Below are 21,909 nucleotides of genomic sequence, written 5' to 3'. Positions count from 1 at the left end.
GATTCTACCTGTTGTTCACTTAGTGTCAAATGTGGGGACAGCTCAGCCTCCTATGTTGGTATAAATAAAACACGTAGACTTGTCACTGATCACTACAATCCCTAACTGGAGACAGAGGCACCTAACATGTTGGCCTATAGCTATACACTTCAGATTTTTATTTGAGAAGTACTGTGTTTGAATCTCAGCTAGAACACCAGCTATCCTGAGTGAGTTTTTTTGTGGCTTTCCTCAGTCTCTCCAGGCAGATATGAGGTTAATATCTCAATTAGGCCATTACCACTTCCTTCCAAATCCTTTCCCATTCATCAGTGATCCTGCGTGTTTGACGCCGTGTGATCTAGATATCGACAGCAACAGAGGGACAGAGGCAGTCTCCAGAACAAGGATACTAACTCCATCTTCACATGACAGATCACCTGACAGGACTTCATTGAATCACTTCTTGTCCATGATGTGTATGTATTGACCGTCTTCTAGTGCACACAGTCTCACTTGTCACTTCACTACATGTTTCGGCATCACTGTGCCATCCTCAGGTGTGTTATTTACGTTAAACTATTGCACTGCTCTCCATCATAATACATACCCATCATGGACACGAATCAGTGCAACAGGATGCTAAAATACAACATTATTAATAGGGATCACTTCTCTTTTACATAAAACTAAAAATAACAAACTACAACAGCCTGCAGTTCACTGTGTGTATTGAATACACACCTTGCAGGGTCTCAGTGGAAGACGGTTTCGAAGAAAGGCTTCAAAATGTCATTTGCAGCCAGTGCAAATATAAAACGAATGTTTCCATATCATTTCAAATGCCTTGAAACACCCACAGTAGGAACATGGGGTCTGCATTTCTTTAGACATATTCATATTTGTTTCTCTGAACACACAGGGAAGGTTGTATCCTTCTTGACACTCACTAGTGATGTGAGAGGTGGGATAGCTTACTGTAGAGTTAACAGGCTATGGGTTGGATGACTGAGCAATTGGGGATTGTTTCTTAGTGAGGGTAAGAGATTTTTCTCCCCTCTGCAGCATCCAGACTGGCTCTGGGACCCACCCAGCCTCCTGTGTAGTGGGTACTGGAGTTAAAGTGGCTGGAACATGAAGCTGACCACTCACCTCCATCTAATGCAGGGGTGAAATGTGCATGCAGTTATACCAACACTCTCCCAAATCCCTCCCAACAGTCTGTGTGTCTGGATGTATATCCCTCCACGTTGTTGCTAGGAAACAGCTCAATAAAAACTTCACTGTGGCAACGAATACATTTTCTGTGCAGTTTGTTTCGTATCAAAAGAAAATAGATGATTAGTTCTACCCAGAACATATTGTTATTGTATGAGATGTACATAACGTATCTTCAAGGGGGCCATATGAGTTACTTATTTCTAGTTTATGTTGAGCAAATTTTGAGTTTCTTGTTTGTTTGTTGTCATGGATATAGTCACTATGATTTATTCTAACCGTCTTACAGTGCATACATTTATTCACCTTACTCTTCTCTCTTGCACTACATGTTTCAGCACAAAAGTGCCATCTTCAGGTGCTTTTCGTTGTACGTCAAACTACTTCATTGCATGCCCTGTTGTCTTTATACTAAAATATATACTCATCCTATATATTGATAAATTTTAAATATTAAAAATATTAAAACTGTTCAGGATTTGTCATCCTTATGTCGTTATCTCAATACGCGAGTCACACCTATCTTCCTCTATCAGAGCATTCTTCCTACTTTCGTGTGTGTATTGTGCTTTGTATTGTGTCTTGCTCCTGTGACTGTGTGTGTGAGTCTGTAAGACGGTTAGAATAAATCATGGACATAAATCAGTGCAACAGGACGCTAAAATATAACATAGTCACTATATCTGATTTTAAAGATCCTTTCAGTTTGCTTTTATGTTGCTGAGGGCATTCTTAGCGTGAGAGTTTGTGTGTGTTGCTAGAGCTAAATGGATCTGAATATAAGTTTTATGTTTTACCTCCTAAACCTTCGTATTTTACCTTATTCTTTATATAGAGCTGGGATAGCTCAGTCGGTATAGCTATGAGCTGCATGGCTGGGATTCGATTCTTGGCAAGGGCAAGAAATTTTTCTCTACTCCTCAACGTCCAGACTGGCCATGGGGCCACCCAACCTCATATCCAATGGGTACCTGTGTAGGGGGGGGTCTTTCCCAAGGGGTAAAGTGGCCAAGGTGTGAAGCTGACCACCACCATCTAGTGCTGAGTTCAAGAATTGTGGAACTATAATGCTATTCCCCATATGTCTTAATGGCGTGGTGCTTAATAAATTAAGCAGAGAGACAGCTCTACCTTTGCATTACCTTATTTGTTATACAATCAATAAATAGCGTAAATTGGGCCGTCTACACAACAATAATTTCTACAAAATGAAGATAAAATAGATACTACCATATCAACATTTCTTTACTATGCACAGGTTTTTGCACTATGTGTTTCGACTTTTCCTAGGTCATCATCATGCAAGACACAAGAATCAATTTAAGTTCTTGCATTGAGTTACTTTAAAATGGATCCATATTTTACAATTTCAATTGTAAAATTAGGAGGATTTTAATGGGTTCCCTCTAAGCAAATGCCAGGATTGTACCCCAATTAGGCCAAATCCTTTCCAATTCATCATGCATCACCATCTTGCTGTCAGATGCTAATATAAACCCTTCCCCAGCTGATAAAAAATGAGCCCGGATAGCTCAGCCAGGCTAAGGGTTAGACAAACTTTTTTTGTTCCTGGAAGGAACAGAATTTGTCTCTTTGTCACAACCATGTCCAGACAGATTGTTACTGGAATGTCCTCCCTGTAAGAGACTTGAGAGGTGGTACTAGACCCTGTGTTCTATTAATGAATGCTGCATGCTTCAGTGTTGATGTTTACTGCATGGCTGATCCATCACTACACAGTTAACTATTACAAACAAAACCAAACACTGACTTCCTTACTTCATATTCAGTGGTTCCACAATTCTTTTTTCACCGTTCTCCTTCTTCACCACAAGTCGTTTCTGACTGTTTTGAAACGAATGCTGTCACTTCAGGTCGTACCAACATTATTTGTGTTTTTTGACTAACATTCTCAATTGGAATGGTAAATAAATTTTGCAATGACTTCTGCCATGAATATTAGTGGCATTGGTCACCTTTGGCTGATATGAGCTATAGGATTTGCATATTTTATGATTTATGTTATATTCATATTATTATAGCTCTTAGCAGCTGATAGATAATTTTTTTTTGAAGATGTTAGACTATTATTCTTATAGGCACTTTGTGATTGCATTTAGTAAATTTTCTTTTTCGGATTTATAGCTCTTCATGGCCACTTTATTTCATTTTTCATTAAGTATTCTCATAGCTCCTTCATATGTCATATATGCCCCAAGAAAACGCGATAACATAATTAATATTTGTGTCTATTAACAATATTTCTCATTTTTAAAAACGATTTTTTTTCATTCACTTTATCTCATTTCATTCCATCTGATATTATTCGTAGGTCGTTTTGGTGTGAATATTATTGCTGCTAGAATGCATAAAATCAAATTCAAGAGTCAAAATATACTTCAATGTGAAATTTCATGCATCACCGGGAGCATGGCATATTCAGCGCAACAAAAGCCAGCCATATTCCAGTCTCACTGTGACAATCCAGTTGCACAAGCAACAGTGATATCTATTCCAGAACAGTGAAAAAGACATTAAAGAACCACTGCAAAGTCAGTACATGTCGCGTAAGTAAGATTGGTGCAAAATTAAAATTTTTAAAAATAGTGCGCCACACGTGCGCACAGTCAAGCGCGCGCCTGCTGGAGGTAATCCACATGACAAGCTGACTAACAGACGATACCTCAATACCGTTCAATGTGGATCACAATATCACTGTCATCACTGTATAGTGATCGATAGTGATGCCCTCTGCAGGCAACCAATTCCAATTCCGTAGCCATTTGTTAGGCACGTGCAATTAGGTGCAGGGATATGTTAATGATGTTAATTACTCAACTTCCACAACGTGTGTGCTGAACGCCCCAGTTACAAAGGAGAGAGGAAAGAGCACGGATCAGGAGAAAATAGCACAATAGATGGATATAATGGAATCATTTTCTGATCTGAAGTTGAACTCGTGGATCGTTAGACAGTGCGAAGCAATGGGTATGTAACCAAAAAGTAATCGTGCACAGCAGTATTCTGTCATCTCATATTTATTGTGTATAAGTAAGATATACCGTGTTAAGAATTAAGTTATTTTTTGAGGTTACAATCTGCTCGTAATGTACATTATTTAGTGAACATTTAAGTTGAGGAAGGACGGCCCCTGTACTTAACTGAAACTAACCCAATAATATTAGTAGCATGCCCGCAAATCTGACTACATGAAGCTGAGTCCTTGAAAAGGTAACAGTCGTTCAGCTAGTGAAGAATTTCCACGAATTTGATAAGATCCAATGTTGATCATTTACAGTATGTCTCCTTTGATCCATTTTTTTTTAAAGGGAAGGTGACAGATGAATGCAGTCTACACCTGCACACTTTTTGGTAAATGGATACCAGTGGTTCAGAGACATTGCTTCAAAGAAGGTAGAAGCATTTGTCTGAAATGTTACTACTCCCTACCTACCAAATCTGACATTTGAATATCATTCTCCCATCCATGCGTAGGTCTTCCGAGTGGTTAAGTTTTCTTCTGCAGTTAATTATGTGAAAGTGGAAAATGCAGATTTTTGCAAGTGGACATTCAAGAAACTGATATACTTTCCAGTCATGTAACTGTCTTGCTTGATGTTTAGGTCTGAAGCATCCTACACCCATCCAGATTAACTGCATTCCACGCATTCTTTCTGGTGAAGATTGTATAGGATGTGCCAAAACTGGTAGTGGCAAAACATTAGCATTTGCTCTTCCAATTCTACAGAAATTGTGTGAGGAACCATATGGAATATTTGCACTTGTGCTTACGCCCACAAGGGAGCTCGCTTTTCAGGTACAGTGAAACATTTCAAGCCTGTTGTCATTTTTTGAGGAAACATAGCATGTTTAACAGATCACCATGCTGTGTGTGTGTGTGTGTGTGTGTATATATGTCCATTTCCACTTTTGAACCAGCTCACAGATTTTCACTGCATTGTCATACTTTTTTCCTTTTTTAATCTCTAATAATAAGATGGCAGACACATAAACTTATGAGATGGGAGCTACGCTAACAACATAAGTTATGGTCCTGAAATAACATAGGATAATGGATCTTGAAAAAAATGTGCAAAGTTTCTGAAGGTTATTTTTGGTGCAATATCAAATAACTTAGCTGATTTTAGACTTTCACCATTGTTGATTGTTCTGTTATGTCTTTGCACCGTGTGGATTTTGGGGCTGTGTTGCTGACATTTCTGAGGTACATGCTGCCTCCATCTTCAGAGTGAGCATAGGTAGGTCACTCATCCTACTCCAAACCTGCATATAGAGGTACTTCAGAAATGTCGGCCATATCGACCAGATCCATATTGTGCAAAGACCCAAGAGTACATTCAGTGTCAGTAAGAAGCCTGTGGCCATGCAAAGATGTTGGTGGGCTTTATGCTAGTAAATACGTGGTACAGGCGAGATGTTATAGCAGTGTCCCTTCCGCTTACAGATTGCTGACCAGTTTGCAGTAATTGGGAAGGCAGTCAATTTGAAACAGTGCATAATTACTGGTGGGATGGACATGGTGCAGCAGGGGCAGGAATTGTCCAAGAAGCCGCATATTGTCATTGCCACCCCTGGAAGGTAGTTTATTCTTGTATGATTGAAGAAGAAATATCCTAAAATTGAGGGTGAACTTGGAAAATAAATGTGAATAAAACTTACAGTATGAAAGAAGGCAGGATAATTAAATCTGTATAGCAACTGGGTTGCGGGTCAGGTGACCGAGGAATTTGGGCTCATGTCTTCTCCACAACATCAAGGCTGTGCCTCACCCAACCTCTTGTCCAGTAGATGGGTGCCAGCTCGTTCCACAGAATGTGAAGCGGTCCACACACTTCCATTTAATGCTGAGGTTAAGAATGCATGGAGCTGTACCTTTATTCTTCAGTATATGTTTATTGCTTGGTGCTTAATTAAGCACAGGGACAACTTTACCTTTCATTTTATGCTGTTGAACTTTTCATTTTAGAAATATAGGCTGCATATTGGTCTATGGCATTAACCATTTTTGTACTGATGCCATGTTTGCTCCAGAACTGCTGTATTTTTGCATGTTTTATGTAAATAGAACTAGAAAACTGTGTATGCACTTTTAATAGTGCATTGTGTAATATAAACAACTTCTTTTTTTATTTCTAGTGGGGTGGGACTAGTTAGTTAGTTAGTTAGTTATTAGAGAGGGTGGATTTCCCCATGCACTTAGACCTGTAGTGGTCCATTGTGCTTCCATCTATAATTTCTACCAGTCTCTATATCCTGCCGGTATTGGTGCTTACAATCAGTCCCGCCCAGCCAGCGAGACCGGCTCTACTGGCTGAGAAGTATCTATAATGCTTCCCCCATCTGCCGGAGGTATTAGTGACTGCTGTTGGGCGGCAAAAGTCCGCAATTTTGCTCAGTGACCTCCTTTGGAGGTATGATGTTCTTTTACGTGCCGTAAAAGTACGACACGGGACCCACGGCTTAAAGTCCCTCCCAGAGGACTTGATCCCTGAATTTTTCTGCCCTTAAAAATTCGACGACCTCCACCGGGTAGGGGTGGGACTAAGTCCCTTGTACTGCGGCCACTTCTGGCCTATTCTACCAGCCCCAGATGATAGGTGAGGGTGATTGTGGAGCAATTGGTGGACTGAAGATTGGCAGGGGAAACTGAAGTACTTGGAGAAAACCCGCCCCAGCGCCATTTTGTCCACCACAAATCCCACTTGACAAGACCCGGGATCGAACCCAGGCTGCTGCAGTGGGAAGCCAGCAACTAACCGCTTGAGCTATGGTGTGGCTTATAAACAACTTACAAGATTTGTGGTTCTGATGGCATTGATTATGAAGTTTGTTGTCATCTGGGCTGTGATGTGAATGTAAGTTGGTAGGTAGATACCATTCCTTGAGACAAAATTCCTGTCTCAATTTTCAGGATACCCTACAGTGCAGTAACACATGCCATATGATGGTACTGTTCATAAATTGACTTGTTTATGTGAAAAATGTATTTCTTCTGGGTTATAACACAATATGGGTCAGAGAGAGAGCCCAACATTTCAGAGGAATGTATCACCATCTTGATGGTTGCAGAATAAATCTAGCAAGAAACCAGCAAAAACAGGCAGCAAGGTGAGGCTTAGCTTGTGTCTTGCTGGTTTTTTGCTTGATTTTCTGTTCAGCCCTGAAGATGCAGGTGTCAGGTGCCCTCTGGACTATGTGCTGTTACATCTCACAGGACTGTACTCTTTGTAGTTGCCACTGTGAGAATTTCAAATCCAGCAACTTGTTAATGTGTTATCTGGTTTGCAGGTTAGCTGATCATTTAGAAAGCTGCAATACGTTTTCACTGAAGAAAATAAAATTTCTTGTATTGGATGAGGCAGACAGGCTATTAGCTGGAGGAGGTGGTTTTGATAAACAGGTTTGTTTTCTGGAATCATATCCACTATCAGAATGTTATAGTGGCATTGTCATAACAGTGAACATGAAGAAATATGAACATATTTGAAGTATCTAAAAGGAGCATGCCCTGTGGTCTGCTTGGTATACACTGCAGACTGTATTGTTGTTGCTGTTGTGTGCTTCATTGTGCTCTTGGTATCTGAAAGTACTTAATGTTGAATAATAGGATGACTGGTGGAATAATGAATTGGAAGGGATGTGGACAGACAAATCAGTGTAGTATTGTGAGGAAAACCACCAAAAAGCAGGATAGCCGGTGTCCCACTCAAGTTGAACCAAACATCTCCTGAACACAAGCCCGGAACATACTACTACAGCAGCCTACTTGTATTGCTGTTGTCAGTGGTTCCTGTCCTCTTTTTCCATACTTTACAGTAACTGGATGAAGTGTACAGTCTCTTCTGTCTTTTGTTCTTGGTTTATTTGTGTCTCCTCTTTTATCTTGATGTCTTGCAGTACCTGGCTGAACTATCTTATTCTGGATCGTCCCCTAAACTTTAATTCTCACCTCCATCTGGTGCAGAGATTAAGAATTGCAGAGGTATATCTCCACTTGCAGGGCACAGTAGCATAGTTGGTTGAGGCACTATGCTACAAGTCAGCAGGTCACAGGTTCAAATCCTGATGAGGTCATTGGATTTTTCAATTGACCTATTCCCTCCAGCTGCACCAGGCCCTGGGGTTGACTCAGCCTCTAACAGAAATGAGTACCAGGAATCTTCCTGGGGGTAAAGGGTGGCCAGTCGGCACGTAAGACTGACAACCTTGTACATGAGTTCTCTGTACTTTAGTGTAGTATGTGATCTGTGTATGATTTAAATGGCCTGTTTCTCCCCAACAGTTGAAGATAATCTTCAGTGCCCTTCCTAGAATACGACAGAACTTACTGTTCAGTGCGACAATTACAGACACATTGGAGAAAGTGAAACAAGTTGCAAGTAATAAGGTGAGAAATAGAAAACATTAAGTATTATTGCCTATGGTTCTCTCTGGTGGTTAACATATTCATTTCTCTGCCTTAAAGGGAATTGGGTGATTATAGTGAATCTGAATGTGATGAATTACAATCTGGGCTTATGTCATTGACCTTTGTCAAGGGAAGCAATCAAAGCTTGCTATACAAGCCATATAAGAGCTTGCCAGATATGCTGCGGTGATTTTCCAGATAATCGCCACACAACACAGCGAACTCCTGCTGACCAGTGGTTTGAGTGCCATGTGTCGTTATACTAACCAACAGCCGCGTTACTCACCAAGTCAAATCTTTGTGAGATTTCACAGTTTTGTCTTATAAAGAAGATCCCAAATTTAGTTTTCCAAAGAAAATTGTGGGTGATAGAACATTTTCATAATCTGCACATAAAAGTTCACTGAAATCACCCAGCTTTTTACTGAGGGGAATATTGATGCACAATGCTACAAAAAAAAAACTCTGTAGCCTTTAGTCTGCAAGCGAACTATACTGACCCAGCAACTGCCGCTTGTGAGCGAAGTTAGATCAGAAGAAAATAACAGTAATTAATGTCTTTATTTAGGTAACTTTATTGATGTGTTGTTAAAAGATGATGTGATTGAGCACATATTGAATATTCACTTAAGTGTTTAATATTGGGTTGCATGAATGCNAATTGACGTGGGGGGGGGGGGGAAAGAAGGGAAACGTGATTGCTAAACTGAAGTAGTTCAGCTTATTTAAGAGAGATGTTCTGTACTGGATTCACCTGCGTGAGATCATGCATTTAATCATGTGAAGAAGTAAATGTTAACTGTCCCACTATAAGGTAGACATCAATTATAACCATTGAGGATAAGGAGGTATGTGGATTACTGAATGATGCCATCGGAATCTAGACTATACACTGTTAATGGTAGGATGACTGATGAATTGGAAAGGATTGGAAGGAAGTGGGAGGCCTGCTGGAGGTAACTCTCCTGGCATTTGCATGGTGGGTCTGAGGTAATCCATCAAGAACCCCAGTCAAGATAATTGATGTCCTGGCCAAGATCCAAACTCACCACGTCCCTACTACAAGTCTAAAGCACTGCATCTAGAACAGACTGCGCGGTAAAATAGAAGCATAAAAACATGGGAACTGTTTCACCCCTTAGAATTAAACTCTGGTCATCCAGTTAGAAACAGGTCACTATTCTGACTGAGCTACCCCAATTCATCAGTGAGGTATGAAAGATTGCAGAGATTACATTTGGAAAGTACATGCGCACAAAACTTGACCACATTTATCGTCTCTATTTTGTATTTTTTGTCACTGAAAATGAAACAGCTGCCTACATTTTTAAATAAGTGATGATAGTAGTGCAGGAAGGCAGGTGTAAACTTGTCTGCATGGCTTGGGGTATCTCAGCTTGCTTATGTAGGTATTCAGGTATTGTGTGACTTATGGGATAGTTGTGATGGAAATTTTTGTTCTGAGATTTGAAGTTCTTGTGGGATGTGACAGCATGTAGTCTGCGAGATTGCCAGCATTTCAGAGGTACTTGCTGCTTCCGTTGTCAGCTCTTGTGTCTTGAAATTGAAGACATTTACATTCCACCAAATGTTAAGAACCAACATTGCAACTACATGATGTTATAACCTAGAAGACAACAATTTAAATTAGGAGGTCTTGGGTTCGATTCCCGATGAGGTCCTTGGATTTTTCAGTTGACCTAATCCTTGTAGACTCACTATGACCCTGGGGTCGACTCAGCCTCTAACAGAAATGAGTACCAGGAATCTTCCTGGGGGTAAAGGGCAGCCAGTGCATAAGACTGACCAACCTCACCATCATCTGTGAGCCGACTGCCTAGAAAATGTGTGAGGCTTGATATCTCACAACCCTGTGAGCCTCCATAGCCTGGTACAGGGATAGCTTTATTTTATTTTATTTTTTAGTTATTTGGCTACTTGCAGGTTTTCATGTGGGAGGCACCAGCAGAAGTGGCAACAGTGGAACAGCTGGATCAGTTTTATATTTTATGTCCAGTGAATGTAAAGGACAGTTACCTGGTTCAGACTGTACGCATGTTTCGAGAGAAGAACGAGAAAGGCTCCATCATGATCTTCACCGATACATGCAAGTAAGTATAAATCCTGCAAGCCATATTGCAGAAGTTATTCAGAAACGTTCCGTCACACGCGTAACTTTATGTACAAGGTCATAGAGACTAAGTAGTAATTTAAAAGTTCCGTATTCATTGACGTCACTCTTCAGGGCATGGTATTCATTGCTTAAAGGCCTAAGAGTAGGAATCTTTTTATGTCCCTCACCATCTGAAGATGGAATAGAACTCAGTTTAGAAACGTGGTTCTTACATGAAGTCCAGAACAATGGACAGAGCACAAATAATTGGCTTTAAATTTTGTCATTATCATCAAATAATTTTAAACTTAGTTTATATTTCTACTGCCCATATTTTGAGACCTGGCTGTTCTTGGCAGGACATGTAATGGACTTGGTTGGCCTATTAACTGAGATATGGACTGCAGGGTGTGTATGGGTTATAGCAAGGCCTAAGTTATGGTGCATCACTATTTCCCTCCAACATTACAGCTGCAACCACCACCTAGCTACATTCTGCCATACTTCTCACATGCAACCCAAAAGCCAGGACTACAAACATAGCATGTAGTGTATATTAACCATAAACTGAAAATTAATTTTACAGGAACTGTCAACTTTTATCCATGACCCTGAATGAGGTTGGGTTTGAGAATGTAGCACTGCATGCCATGATCCGCCAGAAAGAACGGCTGGCGGCCCTGGCACAGTTCAGATCCAACATCATCAGGATCCTTATAGCCACAGACGTTGCAAGCAGAGGTGTGTATCAGTTCGTGCTTCTTGTGTTTAGTCTTCTTAAACATCTGTGACACTTCAGGTTCTCACAGCAGCAATTACAGCAGTATTAATCAAACTGATGTTTATGCATGAAGGAAGGATACATTATTCCCAAATCTGAGTTACAAAAATTCAAATTTCTGTGTGCATGTGTGCTTGTAGTGAACGCTTAACACTGGACAGGTCATAACCTGGAAAATCACGAATCCTGCAATAAACATATCTATTCAAGACCACAAACTTTGATATTTACTAGAAATGATTAGGGATTTGATAGACTGCGGGAGGAGGGGGGGGATAACTAAAAGAACTACAATGAACATATTTTAATACATCAAAGTGGAACAGAAATTGTGGGAAGATCGAGTCACTTTCTTCCCTTATATACGACATGGAGCGCATAGAAAATGATGCACTAATTGCTGCAGGGATGTGTTTACCAAGCCACTGCCTAGTGATGCTAGGGGGGATACACAGCAAGATGATCTTGTCTAATTTTTTTCAAAATATGGAAAGTAGGCAAAGTGCCAAAAGTCATGGGATAGGTATGTAGTATCATGTAGGACCCCCTCTAGCCTGGCGAAGTGCAGCAACTCGACATGGCATCAATTCCACAAGTGGACAGGAGACCTCTGGAGAGATGTTGAGCCATGCCATCTGGATAGCTGCCCACAGCTCCCTGGTATTTATAGATGCAGGATTTTGGGTGTAAATGGACCTCTCCACCACGTCCCATAAATGCTCAATTGGGTTCATGTCGGGCGAATGTGGTGGCCACACCATTCGTCGGAACTCTCCAGAATGCTTCTCGAACCAATTCTGGACAACTCCGGGCTGATGACACGGTGCATTTTCCTGCTGGAATATCCCATCGTTGTGGGTGTACATGAAGTTCATGAAGGGCTGCAAATGGTCACCAAGCAGTGTAACATAGTGGTCACCAGTCAGTGACGTGTTTAGGTGGATGAGCGGACCCAACTCATGCCACATGAACACTCCCCACACCAGTATGGAACCACCACCAGCCTGCACAGTGCCTTGTTGACAATTGGGGTACACGGCCTCATGGGGTGTGTGCCACACCTGAAGTAATTGGTACCGTGACTCATTGGACCATGCCACATGTTGCCAATCCTCCAGGGTCCAATTAGCAACGTCACAAGCCCTGTGAGGCACTGTGTCCGGTGTCGTGGTGTTAACAGAGGTACTGTGGTCGGTCTTCTGCTCCTATATCCCATGGAAGCTAAAGAACGCTGCACTGACCTGTTGCATATGCGTCTGGTACCTCCTGCATTGAATGTGGGTGTGATTTCAGCCAGTGTTGGTTGTCTGTTACCACGGACAATTCTAGCTAGACGCCGCTGGTCACGATTATTAAGCACCCGTGGTCGGCCACTGTGCTGTCCACGGTGGGTGGAAATGCCTTCCACAAGGTATTCCCAGTACACACGCGACACCGTGGATCGAGGAATGTTGAATGACCGCACAACTTCGGAAATGGAATGTCCCATCCGCCTGGCACCCACTATCATGCCCCATTCAAACTGCAGTAATTCAGGTCGGTTTGCCATGAGCAGAATGGCTGGTGTTCATCGTGACTCACGAGAGAACACCTCACAACTGATACTGCTCTGGGCACTCCCAAGCCATAAAGGGACGGTGGCGCCACTTAAAAATAAATTTACATACTGCTGTCCCATGACTTTTGGCACTTGAGTGTATAAGATTTGAGGTTTTCACACCGGTGACTTCTGGGATATTGAATGGCATAGATCTTGTGTGAACCGATGTTTCGTAGGAACGTAACGCCTCCATCTTCAGGTTATAAAAATCTGCACACAAGGAACTAGTGTGAGCAGCTGCAGCCACCTGCTCACGCGGATTTTTCTACCCTGAAGATGGAGGCGATACGTTCCTCCGAAACATCAGTTCATACAAGATCTAAATGGTGCAACATCCCAGAAGATGGCACTCTTAAAATATGTAGGAGATTATCCAGAAAGGAGAAAGTGTTCTAAGTAATTAACTTCATCATAGATGCTGATGTAAAGTAAAACCTTTTGCAATAACTGCAACCATAATGTTCACATGAGGCTTTTTCTGAATTTCTAATATATATGCATCACCATATCCTCCCCCCATTTTGTTATATATCTACTGACTACTAATGTTGTAATTAATATTAAGTGTAATTTTACAATGGTTCCACCTTGAAACATAGAATATACATGTCAGACAATGTTAAAGTTTTGTAGTTTTGGCCATCTTTTACGTACATGCCTGTCTAGTTGGCTGCTACAGTGGTAGAAAGAAAGTTTGCGTGAGGATATATATTAACGTTTGTTTAATTGACCTATCTGAATATGGTGATTTTTTTTTTCTAATTCGCTTAGTGGGGAGTGGAGTCCAACTGGGTCCACTCAGCACGGCAGCCACTGATTGGCCTATAGTAGCCTGCCCTGGGTAATTAGGATGATGGAGAATTTGGTGGAATGAAGATTGGCAGGAGAAACCGAAGTACTCGGAGAAAACTCGCCCCAGCGCCACTTTGTCCACACCCAGGATCAAACCCGGGCCACCACGGTGGGAAACCAGTGACTAACCACTTGAGCTATGGTACGGTCTATGAGGTGATATAGCTGGAGGCCCTAACTTGCTGTAGGAGGAATTCCCACCAGGGATTTAAATTCATATGTACAAAATAACTGCTGTAAAACAAGTCATGACTTTGTTATTTTATTGTCTTCAGAATAAGAGAAGTGTTCTTTCAAAATATCTTCATTGTTTGCATTCAATAATTGTTTACTAGCAGATGCCTTATCTACTAACAGCTAATTTACGTGTACAATTCACATTTCCAAGATGGATTGTTTCCTCATTGAAAAATCAATAATCCACTTGGTATACATATCACAATCTTCATCTTAAATGATATGCAAACATAAGTAGTCACCCACATATAGGGCGCAGCACTCCATGTTGATGGGTTATGTAGACAGCCAGCATGCAGAAGTAAAATAAATAAATATATATATATATATATGTGAACATACCTGAAATATTCCTTGTAGTGGGAGGCAGTGTGGTCCTCCAGAACATTAGTACCAACCTGCTTGACTACACAGTGTCATACCTCAAAAGATAGCAATTTAAATTCTATTTCTAATCACCATTAGATGTCATTTTTTTTGCATGAAAAGTGTTGTATTCTTTTATGTTCAGGGCTGGATATACCAGCTGTGGAGTTGGTAGTGAACCACACATTACCGAATCTTGCCAAGGATTACATTCACCGGGTGGGCCGTACAGCTCGAGCTGGACGCTGTGGCATGGCGATATCTCTGGTCACACCTCATGATATTCGGCTCTTGCATTCTATTGAGGAAGCCATCAACACGAAGCTGAAAGAACATGTGGTAGATGGTAAGTTGAACTGTGAAAACTATAAAGTGGTTCAATGAAATGACAAAATACCAAACTTCTTGTGGATAGCACTTGTGCTACACATTCAGGAGGCCCTGGGTTCAAACTTCAGCCCTAAATCTAGATGTCAAGACTGAGGTCTCATGTTGGTTCTGTTACATTCTCGAGGTGAATACTGGGATAGCATTAAATTTGGCCAAGACTCCTTTCTTCTGTGTCATTTCCAATTCATTACTCATTTGATGCTATACAATATGAGGAAGATGATACTTCATTAAATAAAGTGTAAATAAGTAAATGTGTCAGGGAGAAAAAAGGAAGGAAATATGTTTGTTATCTGGCTGTTACATAAAACTGAAAATAAGTCTTAAACTGGGATTCTTTCAGTGATTGTTCATTAATAATCAACTGTCAGCAGATAATGTCTTGTCGCTTTCCTTGCCACCAAGTCTTAAGATATGCTGCATTTTTTCAGTAATGATGCCATTATCTCTGTGTCTGGCCATCAACGAGTGCTGTAGAACTTGTCCCATATTCCAAGACAATAAACATTGACCCCTGAAATAAAATCCATCCACCAGTGCTGTACTACCAGGAGATTTAAAATCCTGTTTCCACTTCTAGCCTCTGCCCCCCCCCAAGTTGAAATTCATCCACCAGCCCCATATTATTTGAAATTGAAATTACCTATTGCCAGACAAACATTTACCTGAGTTAAAATCCATCCACTACCTCCACAGTACCAGGAGATTTACAGTATTGTGGAGTGTAGACCCATTGCAAAGCAGTGATCCAGGAAAGACCGACCATTGCTAGGTAACACCTGCAACATGCACACATGCAACAATAGAAGAACTGTGTTTTCTACGTGGTCTGTGCTGAAATGTTATAACTGGGAGCTTTAGAGGTTACTCAGTTGATAGGTGACCCGTGTGGAGGCGAGGTCGAATACCTCCACCGTCACCCTGCAAGTCATAGTTGGCGACAAAAAGGGAAATCTCAGATCTGAGACAGTAAAATATGGTCGCACGTTCCAAAGGACTAGGACCCGAGAAAACTGTGCTGGCAAGGGCCAGCAGCATATACAAAAGATAGACCAATCCTCTCATCAGAGGGGGTGCCCCATAAAGACAAGACCATAACTGTCAAACAGTAATAAATATCTTGTCACGAGCCCCAGATGAGGCTTGACACCAAAACTTACTGACTGATTGACCATCAGTTGCAATGTGACTTACCCAGTTGATAAGCAGTTTTATACAGGAGTCTGAAGATATGATTTAGGTGCGTGAAGCTAATGAATCAGCACTGTTAGAAGTCATTGCCAGGGAATGGCTAGTGAAGACACAGTGGGCACAGTGGGACACAGTGGGAAGACACAGCAGGTGCTGTGGTGATTTGTGAATTGTGGAGATTAGCAGTGGCGCTGTAATTGCTTGTAGTCTTGAGTTCCGTGTATAAGTGGTCAGTAAATCCATTCACCAATCCAAACCCTGTCTATAGTTGTCCATGACAATATCCTATTCCTGGACACTAGAGTTAAACATCTTAATGCTTTTTCATCTTTATGTTATTTATAAAGTAATGACTGTATTGCAGACAAAGAAGTGATGAAAATCCTCATGCAAGTGTCAGTAACAAGGAGAGAGGCAGAAATCAAGCTGGATGAAACAAACTTCTATGAGAAGAAGCTTATCAATAAAAGGAAAGATCTCATTCTGGAAGGTAAAGATCCTGATGAAGTGGAGGAAGAAGAGGAGAAGCTGAGAATAAAAAGGAGACGGAAAAAGAAAGCTGATAAGAAGAGGCAAGAGCAATCATGATGAGCACATCGCAGCTGCCTGTTATGAGTGATGTCACACTTAGGTAAGGGCAATATGCACTGTGATGGATTTGGTCCAGGACAAAAATAAGACCCAAAGATGAAACTAGATATGCAAATAATTATACAAATGTAACATCTGAGGTTCTCACTGCAATGACTGTGAAGACGTATTATCTTCTGGGATATGATGCAATGTGATTTGGTGGAAATTTGTCTGTGTTCCTCCAAATTGTTAGTAAACTTCTACCGGATGAGACAGCATCGCAGCCCAGAAGATGTTACTACAAATATATACCACTTCAGCATCAAGCTTTATTCAGAAACTACTCTTTTCAGTCTTTGAAACCTGAAATTCATTTAAATAATACTTAAAAATTCAGTTCCTATGTCGGAGAAAAGACCAACCAGTTACTGCTGTTCAGGGATATCACTGTTTATTATGAAAATCATATGAACAACACAGAACCACTGTGTGGCAAAAATTCAGAGATTTGTAATGTTGATGTAGGTGGTACATATAGTAACCAATATGCATTGTAAGGTTAAATGTGAAGTACAATTAATGTGGTGCCTTTGCTTCATTAAAAACAAAAGCTATACTTACTGTTGTTTCAATTAATACTAATGGCATTCAACACAGATTCAATGCATGTCTTTTAGTAAGCATGTGAGAGTATGCTTACCATTGATATGTTGGTATCCACTTACAAGAGCACACAATGTCAAAGCCCAGGAGACCACAATGTGAACAATCACTGCCCTGAAAACCTCAAAAATTTTATAATTTTAAAATTCTTTTGGGGAAGAGATAATATTGTGATCCACAAAATCCTTCATCTTAGACATTCCACTAGTTCTGTTAAGTGTATTTTTATACAGTAAACTCTCTCTTTAATCTGGTTTACAGTTAATCCAGGTGTCAGAGATAATATAGATCAAAATATGAAAATTCTGTTCACATTTGAGGACATACTTTAAAAGGCACATGGCGTTTAGGAAGGCAGATGAATCTGTTCAGACAAAACTTGACAGTTTCTTCAAACCTGCATTATTACGTTCAAAAACAAGCACAACTTCTGAGTCTTCTATCGATTAATAAACGTATTGTCTTTTTTATAGTTTTTAAGAAAAGGCTCTGCAGTGATATTTTATATTTGTTTTCATCACCACTACTTATATCATTAAATTTTCCATTTATTTGTGTTCTAAGTTTTCTTGTCTTTGAGGACTACCTTTTGCTTCACTAATCTGGATGACTTTCCCCCCCGTTACTGTGGATTAGCGAGGGTTTACTGTATTGGATTTGAGGCTTTTGTGGCAGTGACTACTAAGAATACTATCTTCTGGATGTGACTGCATAGTCTGGTACATGTTTACTGATATTTCAGAGGAAAATCCCTCAGGTTGAAAGCAGCAATGTTACTGTGTGCTTGTCTTGCTTGACCCTGAAGATCGAGGAATATGTTCTACAAAATGTTGGCAAACTTGTACCAGACTAAACGGTGTCACATCCCAGAAGACAGTTGATTCTTGGGGTTTTTGGAAATTTGTAAGCATCAGAGTAAGCAGTAAGCAATAAGCAATGGGAATTCACATATTTATTGAAACAAGTTTGAAAACAGTCTAATAACATAACATTGGTGCACACAAGCGAATGAACTGTATTGTGGTCTGACTGCTGCTGTCAGTGCTGTTACTACACCACATTCCTCTCCCAAAACATATTGTCACGTACTGGGCGTATAACGCGACAAATAACTTCACGCCGTATTTGATATAGCGAATTTTATTTCACATTCGCACTAACAATCACCCAAATTACAGATTCACAATTACTGCTATCTGCAGTATCACAAATACTACACTCCAAATGCCAGAATGCAACTGACTGGTTGCTGGCTAACTCAGAACTCTCTCGGAACTAACTCGTAGGTAGCTGCCTTGAGAACTGTTGATAACACACTCGCTCGACTACTACTTAACTCGGCGACTGTCACATTACAACTAACTCCCTTCGCAGGCAGCGCAGCTCTCTTATATAGGGGCTGTGTGGGCCTGTTACGTGGCCACGCTGTTACCTCACGCCGTCATTACGTTACCATGCAGAGGGGGGAGGGATTCTCCGTTGCGCAACATGTCACACTATCATGAGCAATCAGTATCCTAGAGTAATGTTACAAAAGTGTAGGTGGTGTTTGGACATGAATAGCCAATATTTTGAACGTTTCCAGTAAGAAAAACATTTCTGTAGTAACAGTTTTGCTTGCTGTTGTTACACTACAACATTTTTCTTGGACAGCCTGTCTATGTACAGAGTATACATATTAACAGTCTTATAATCACAGATTGACATTTATGGCTTCAGTTTTAATATCCCATCTACATGGAGCTGAAACTCTTAACAGCTCCTTAATTAGAAACAACAAAATCCCAAACAAATGGCACAGATGTTGGACCTCTTACCTGGTTCCCAGAGATTGGTTAGAGGCAGAAATCTCAATGTTTTTAAAACTGGCATGTTAATGGCAATGATTGGCCACTTGGTTTGCTTAACCTGAATGGCACATAACCCTCCTCAGTTCAAGCCTCCCCTTTTTTTGTGTGTGTGTGTGTGTGTGTACATTCGTTTCTCCATAATTAAGTCATTTTTACCCCCATTTTCTTATTAAAGACATCTAAAAGACTAGCTTGCGACGAGGTGATCACCCGCCCAAGGAGTCCTACTGAATGTGTAATATCTAGAAAAACCGAAGTGAATGGAGAAGTCCATGCAGGTAGGCCTAGGCCCACTGGGGCTGTAGCGCCAAGAGAAAAAAAAAAGACCAGTAGGAAGTCAAGAATATAGATCAAATGGGGCCGCCTGCTTTGGAAGTGGAATTATGAATGATGATTTGATAAATTTTATTTTAAGTACATGTGAAGACTTAGACCATAAATCAGGCTCAGTTCAGACTCTAAACTTCTTGGATAAGAAGTCTGGTAAGATAAAGTTATCCCTGTGCTTAAGTGATTAAGCACTACACCATGAATGTATATGGGAGAGTAGATCTACAGATCCATATTTTCTTAGCCTAGACACTAGTTGGAGGTGAGTGGGCAGCTTCACGCCCCTGCATGCAGAGTAGGATTGGTTAGTTTCCACAGCAGAATATCTGTCACTAGGCTTCGCAGAAATCAAAGGAAAACTGTGAAAAACTGTCATTAGAAAATTCACTAAGCAGTTTTTGAACAGGAGCACTTTTTGTGGATTTAATTTTAATATTCTCTTTGTTTATATTAGTGTTCAAATTCTGAAGCACTTGAAAGCATTTTTCACAACCAGCTGTTTTCTCACATGCTCGGCAATAAAGAATTTTGTTATCCGTACTTATCATCTCTCCTTCAAACTCCTGCTGATACAGCTGTAATTTAGTTTTCTGACTTATTTTCACTTTCAGCATGACTACAGAAAGCTAAACAAACTTAACTACAGACTAGTCACCACTAATGTGATGGCCCCCTTCTTCAAATGAAGAAGTGTAACTAACCACATCGAGACTTTGGAAATAAATAAGTGAAGTCCCTTATCGGTTGAATAGTATTACGTTGATAGCGGCTACATGTGAACGCTTGCGACTAATCTCTACGCGGATGAGGCAAGTTACGAGTAGAGGGATCGGTTAAGTCCCGTCCTTGGTATTGCATCAGAAACATGAATCATGACGAAATGTTGTGTCAAATATGCAACATATTCTAATACGGAAAAGAAAAATTGTATACACACGACTATGATTGAAAATGTGAACATAAAATTAAAAAATATACATGATAAACATTTTAAAAAGGAAATATGCAGTATAAATAGAGATCTTCGAAAATATGATGCTTACTGATAAAACAGGCAAAATATGCATTTATATGCACCATCAAACCATGTCCAGAATTTAAGAAATGAAGTAATTTCTGGTTGCAAGAAAGAAATATGCATTTGCATTAAAATCCGGTCCCTAGTAATAATACGCAGATATCCCCGCATCTCATGTATGACTTCCTTATCTTAATTGGATATATTCATTGATGTTTTTTATCACTGCATTTTATTTTATAATATACACAGTGATATGTTTTTAAGATGAAATGTAGGTATACACACCTGCCGTCTGAATTACATGGTGGCTTCTGAGCATGTCAGATATTTCTAGAATTGTGGTTTCACTGTGAAATCACCCTTTAATCATTCATAGTTTCTCTGGTATGGTGGTTTGCGGTAACACCACTCAGAATGGGTTGTCTATAATAACAGATTAAGTAGAAAAATTTATTATTAACCCTGTCACTGGTGTCTTGGAGTAATTTAATTAAAAAGAACACTTGTCTGTTTAGTCATGAAAGCATGTGTGTAATTTGGCATAAGAGTGTTCTTCACATGGGATGTAGACGTTGTCTTTGTCATTATCACAGTATATAATATCTAAAGCTTTAAACATGGAATAACACACAACTTCAGAAATTAAAAAAGACTGGGAATGAGGATTTGAATTGCATCCAAAAACTCAAACCCTAACACTCGTATGTCACTTTAACAGCCATGACATGTACATATTTGTTAACACTTTGCGGACTGGTGGCATATTTTTATGCCCAGCGCTTTTAAACGTGGCGGACCGGTGGCATATTTTTATGCCCAGCGCTTTTAAACGTGGCGGACCGGTGGCATATTATTATGACTTTAGGACACGTTATGTTGAAACACACTATACCTTGCACTGGCGCCAGGCAGATGCATGACTGGTGCGTGATAGACCTCTTTAATGTTTGCTTTGTAGTCAGTAACATGATCCTGCTGTTTATGACCCAACTCTTTTCCTTTCTCACTCCAAAAGAAAATGCCTTTGTTCATCTTCCAGCTGCATGCACCAGATGGGAAGTTATTAGTGCAAAATGGATAAAGGTCGGAAGAGGATGAGGTCCAAGGGTTTTCCCGGAGAACAAGAAATATCTGACATCCCTTGTGAGTCTGCTAGTGATAGCGACTCACAATCTGATAGTGAGTATGGCAGGGGTGAACAAAAAATTGTGGCCACAGACAGTGAAAGTGAAAGTGACAGTAGCTCTGACGAAAGTGCGGGTAGAAATATTGCGGGGACAGCCACATGGGGAAAAGTAGACAAAACGCCTGCTTTG

At 40.4% G+C, this 21,909-nt stretch overlaps 1 protein-coding gene and 1 long non-coding RNA gene across 6 annotated transcripts in view; one reads left to right on the top strand and one right to left on the bottom strand.

The window, feature by feature from the left end:
• Positions 1–3,874: 3,874 nt before the first annotated feature.
• Positions 3,875–21,909, top strand: part of LOC111874124 (probable ATP-dependent RNA helicase DDX49) — a 20,816-nt gene continuing 2,781 nt past the window's right edge. For 3 of the 5 annotated variants that reach the window (XR_002844488.2, XM_033755339.1, XM_023869352.2), the window contains exons 1-9: positions 3,875–4,185; positions 4,821–5,014; positions 5,663–5,796; positions 7,507–7,618; positions 8,501–8,605; positions 10,571–10,737; positions 11,326–11,480; positions 14,721–14,921; positions 16,521–16,787. Coding sequence is in view for 4 of the 5 variants with exons in the window: in XM_033755339.1 (XP_033611230.1) it covers positions 4,116–4,185; positions 4,821–5,014; positions 5,663–5,796; positions 7,507–7,618; positions 8,501–8,605; positions 10,571–10,737; positions 11,326–11,480; positions 14,721–14,921; positions 16,521–16,744 (1,362 nt within the window). In the remaining variant the exon portion in view is untranslated. Of the gene's footprint in view, positions 4,186–4,820; positions 5,015–5,662; positions 5,797–7,506; positions 7,619–8,500; positions 8,606–10,570; positions 10,738–11,325; positions 11,481–14,720; positions 14,922–16,520; positions 17,350–21,632; positions 21,782–21,909 lie in introns of those variants that run through there. The other 2 variants (XM_023869353.2, XM_023869351.2) reach the window with 2 other exon arrangements.
• On the bottom strand, positions 14,825–21,407 carry LOC111874126. Its single transcript, XR_002844489.2, has 3 exons — positions 20,879–21,407; positions 15,631–15,744; positions 14,825–14,899 (listed from the first exon to the last, which is right to left on the bottom strand). It is a non-coding gene; the product is annotated as an uncharacterized LOC111874126 (long non-coding RNA).

This window comes from Cryptotermes secundus, unplaced genomic scaffold (genome assembly GCF_002891405.2).
Source record: "Cryptotermes secundus unplaced genomic scaffold, Csec_1.0 scaffold26, whole genome shotgun sequence".
NCBI lineage: Eukaryota > Metazoa > Arthropoda > Insecta > Blattodea > Kalotermitidae > Cryptotermes > Cryptotermes secundus.
The sequence above is the reverse complement of the archived record's forward strand: the minus strand, read 5'-3'. Positions and strand labels throughout refer to the sequence as shown.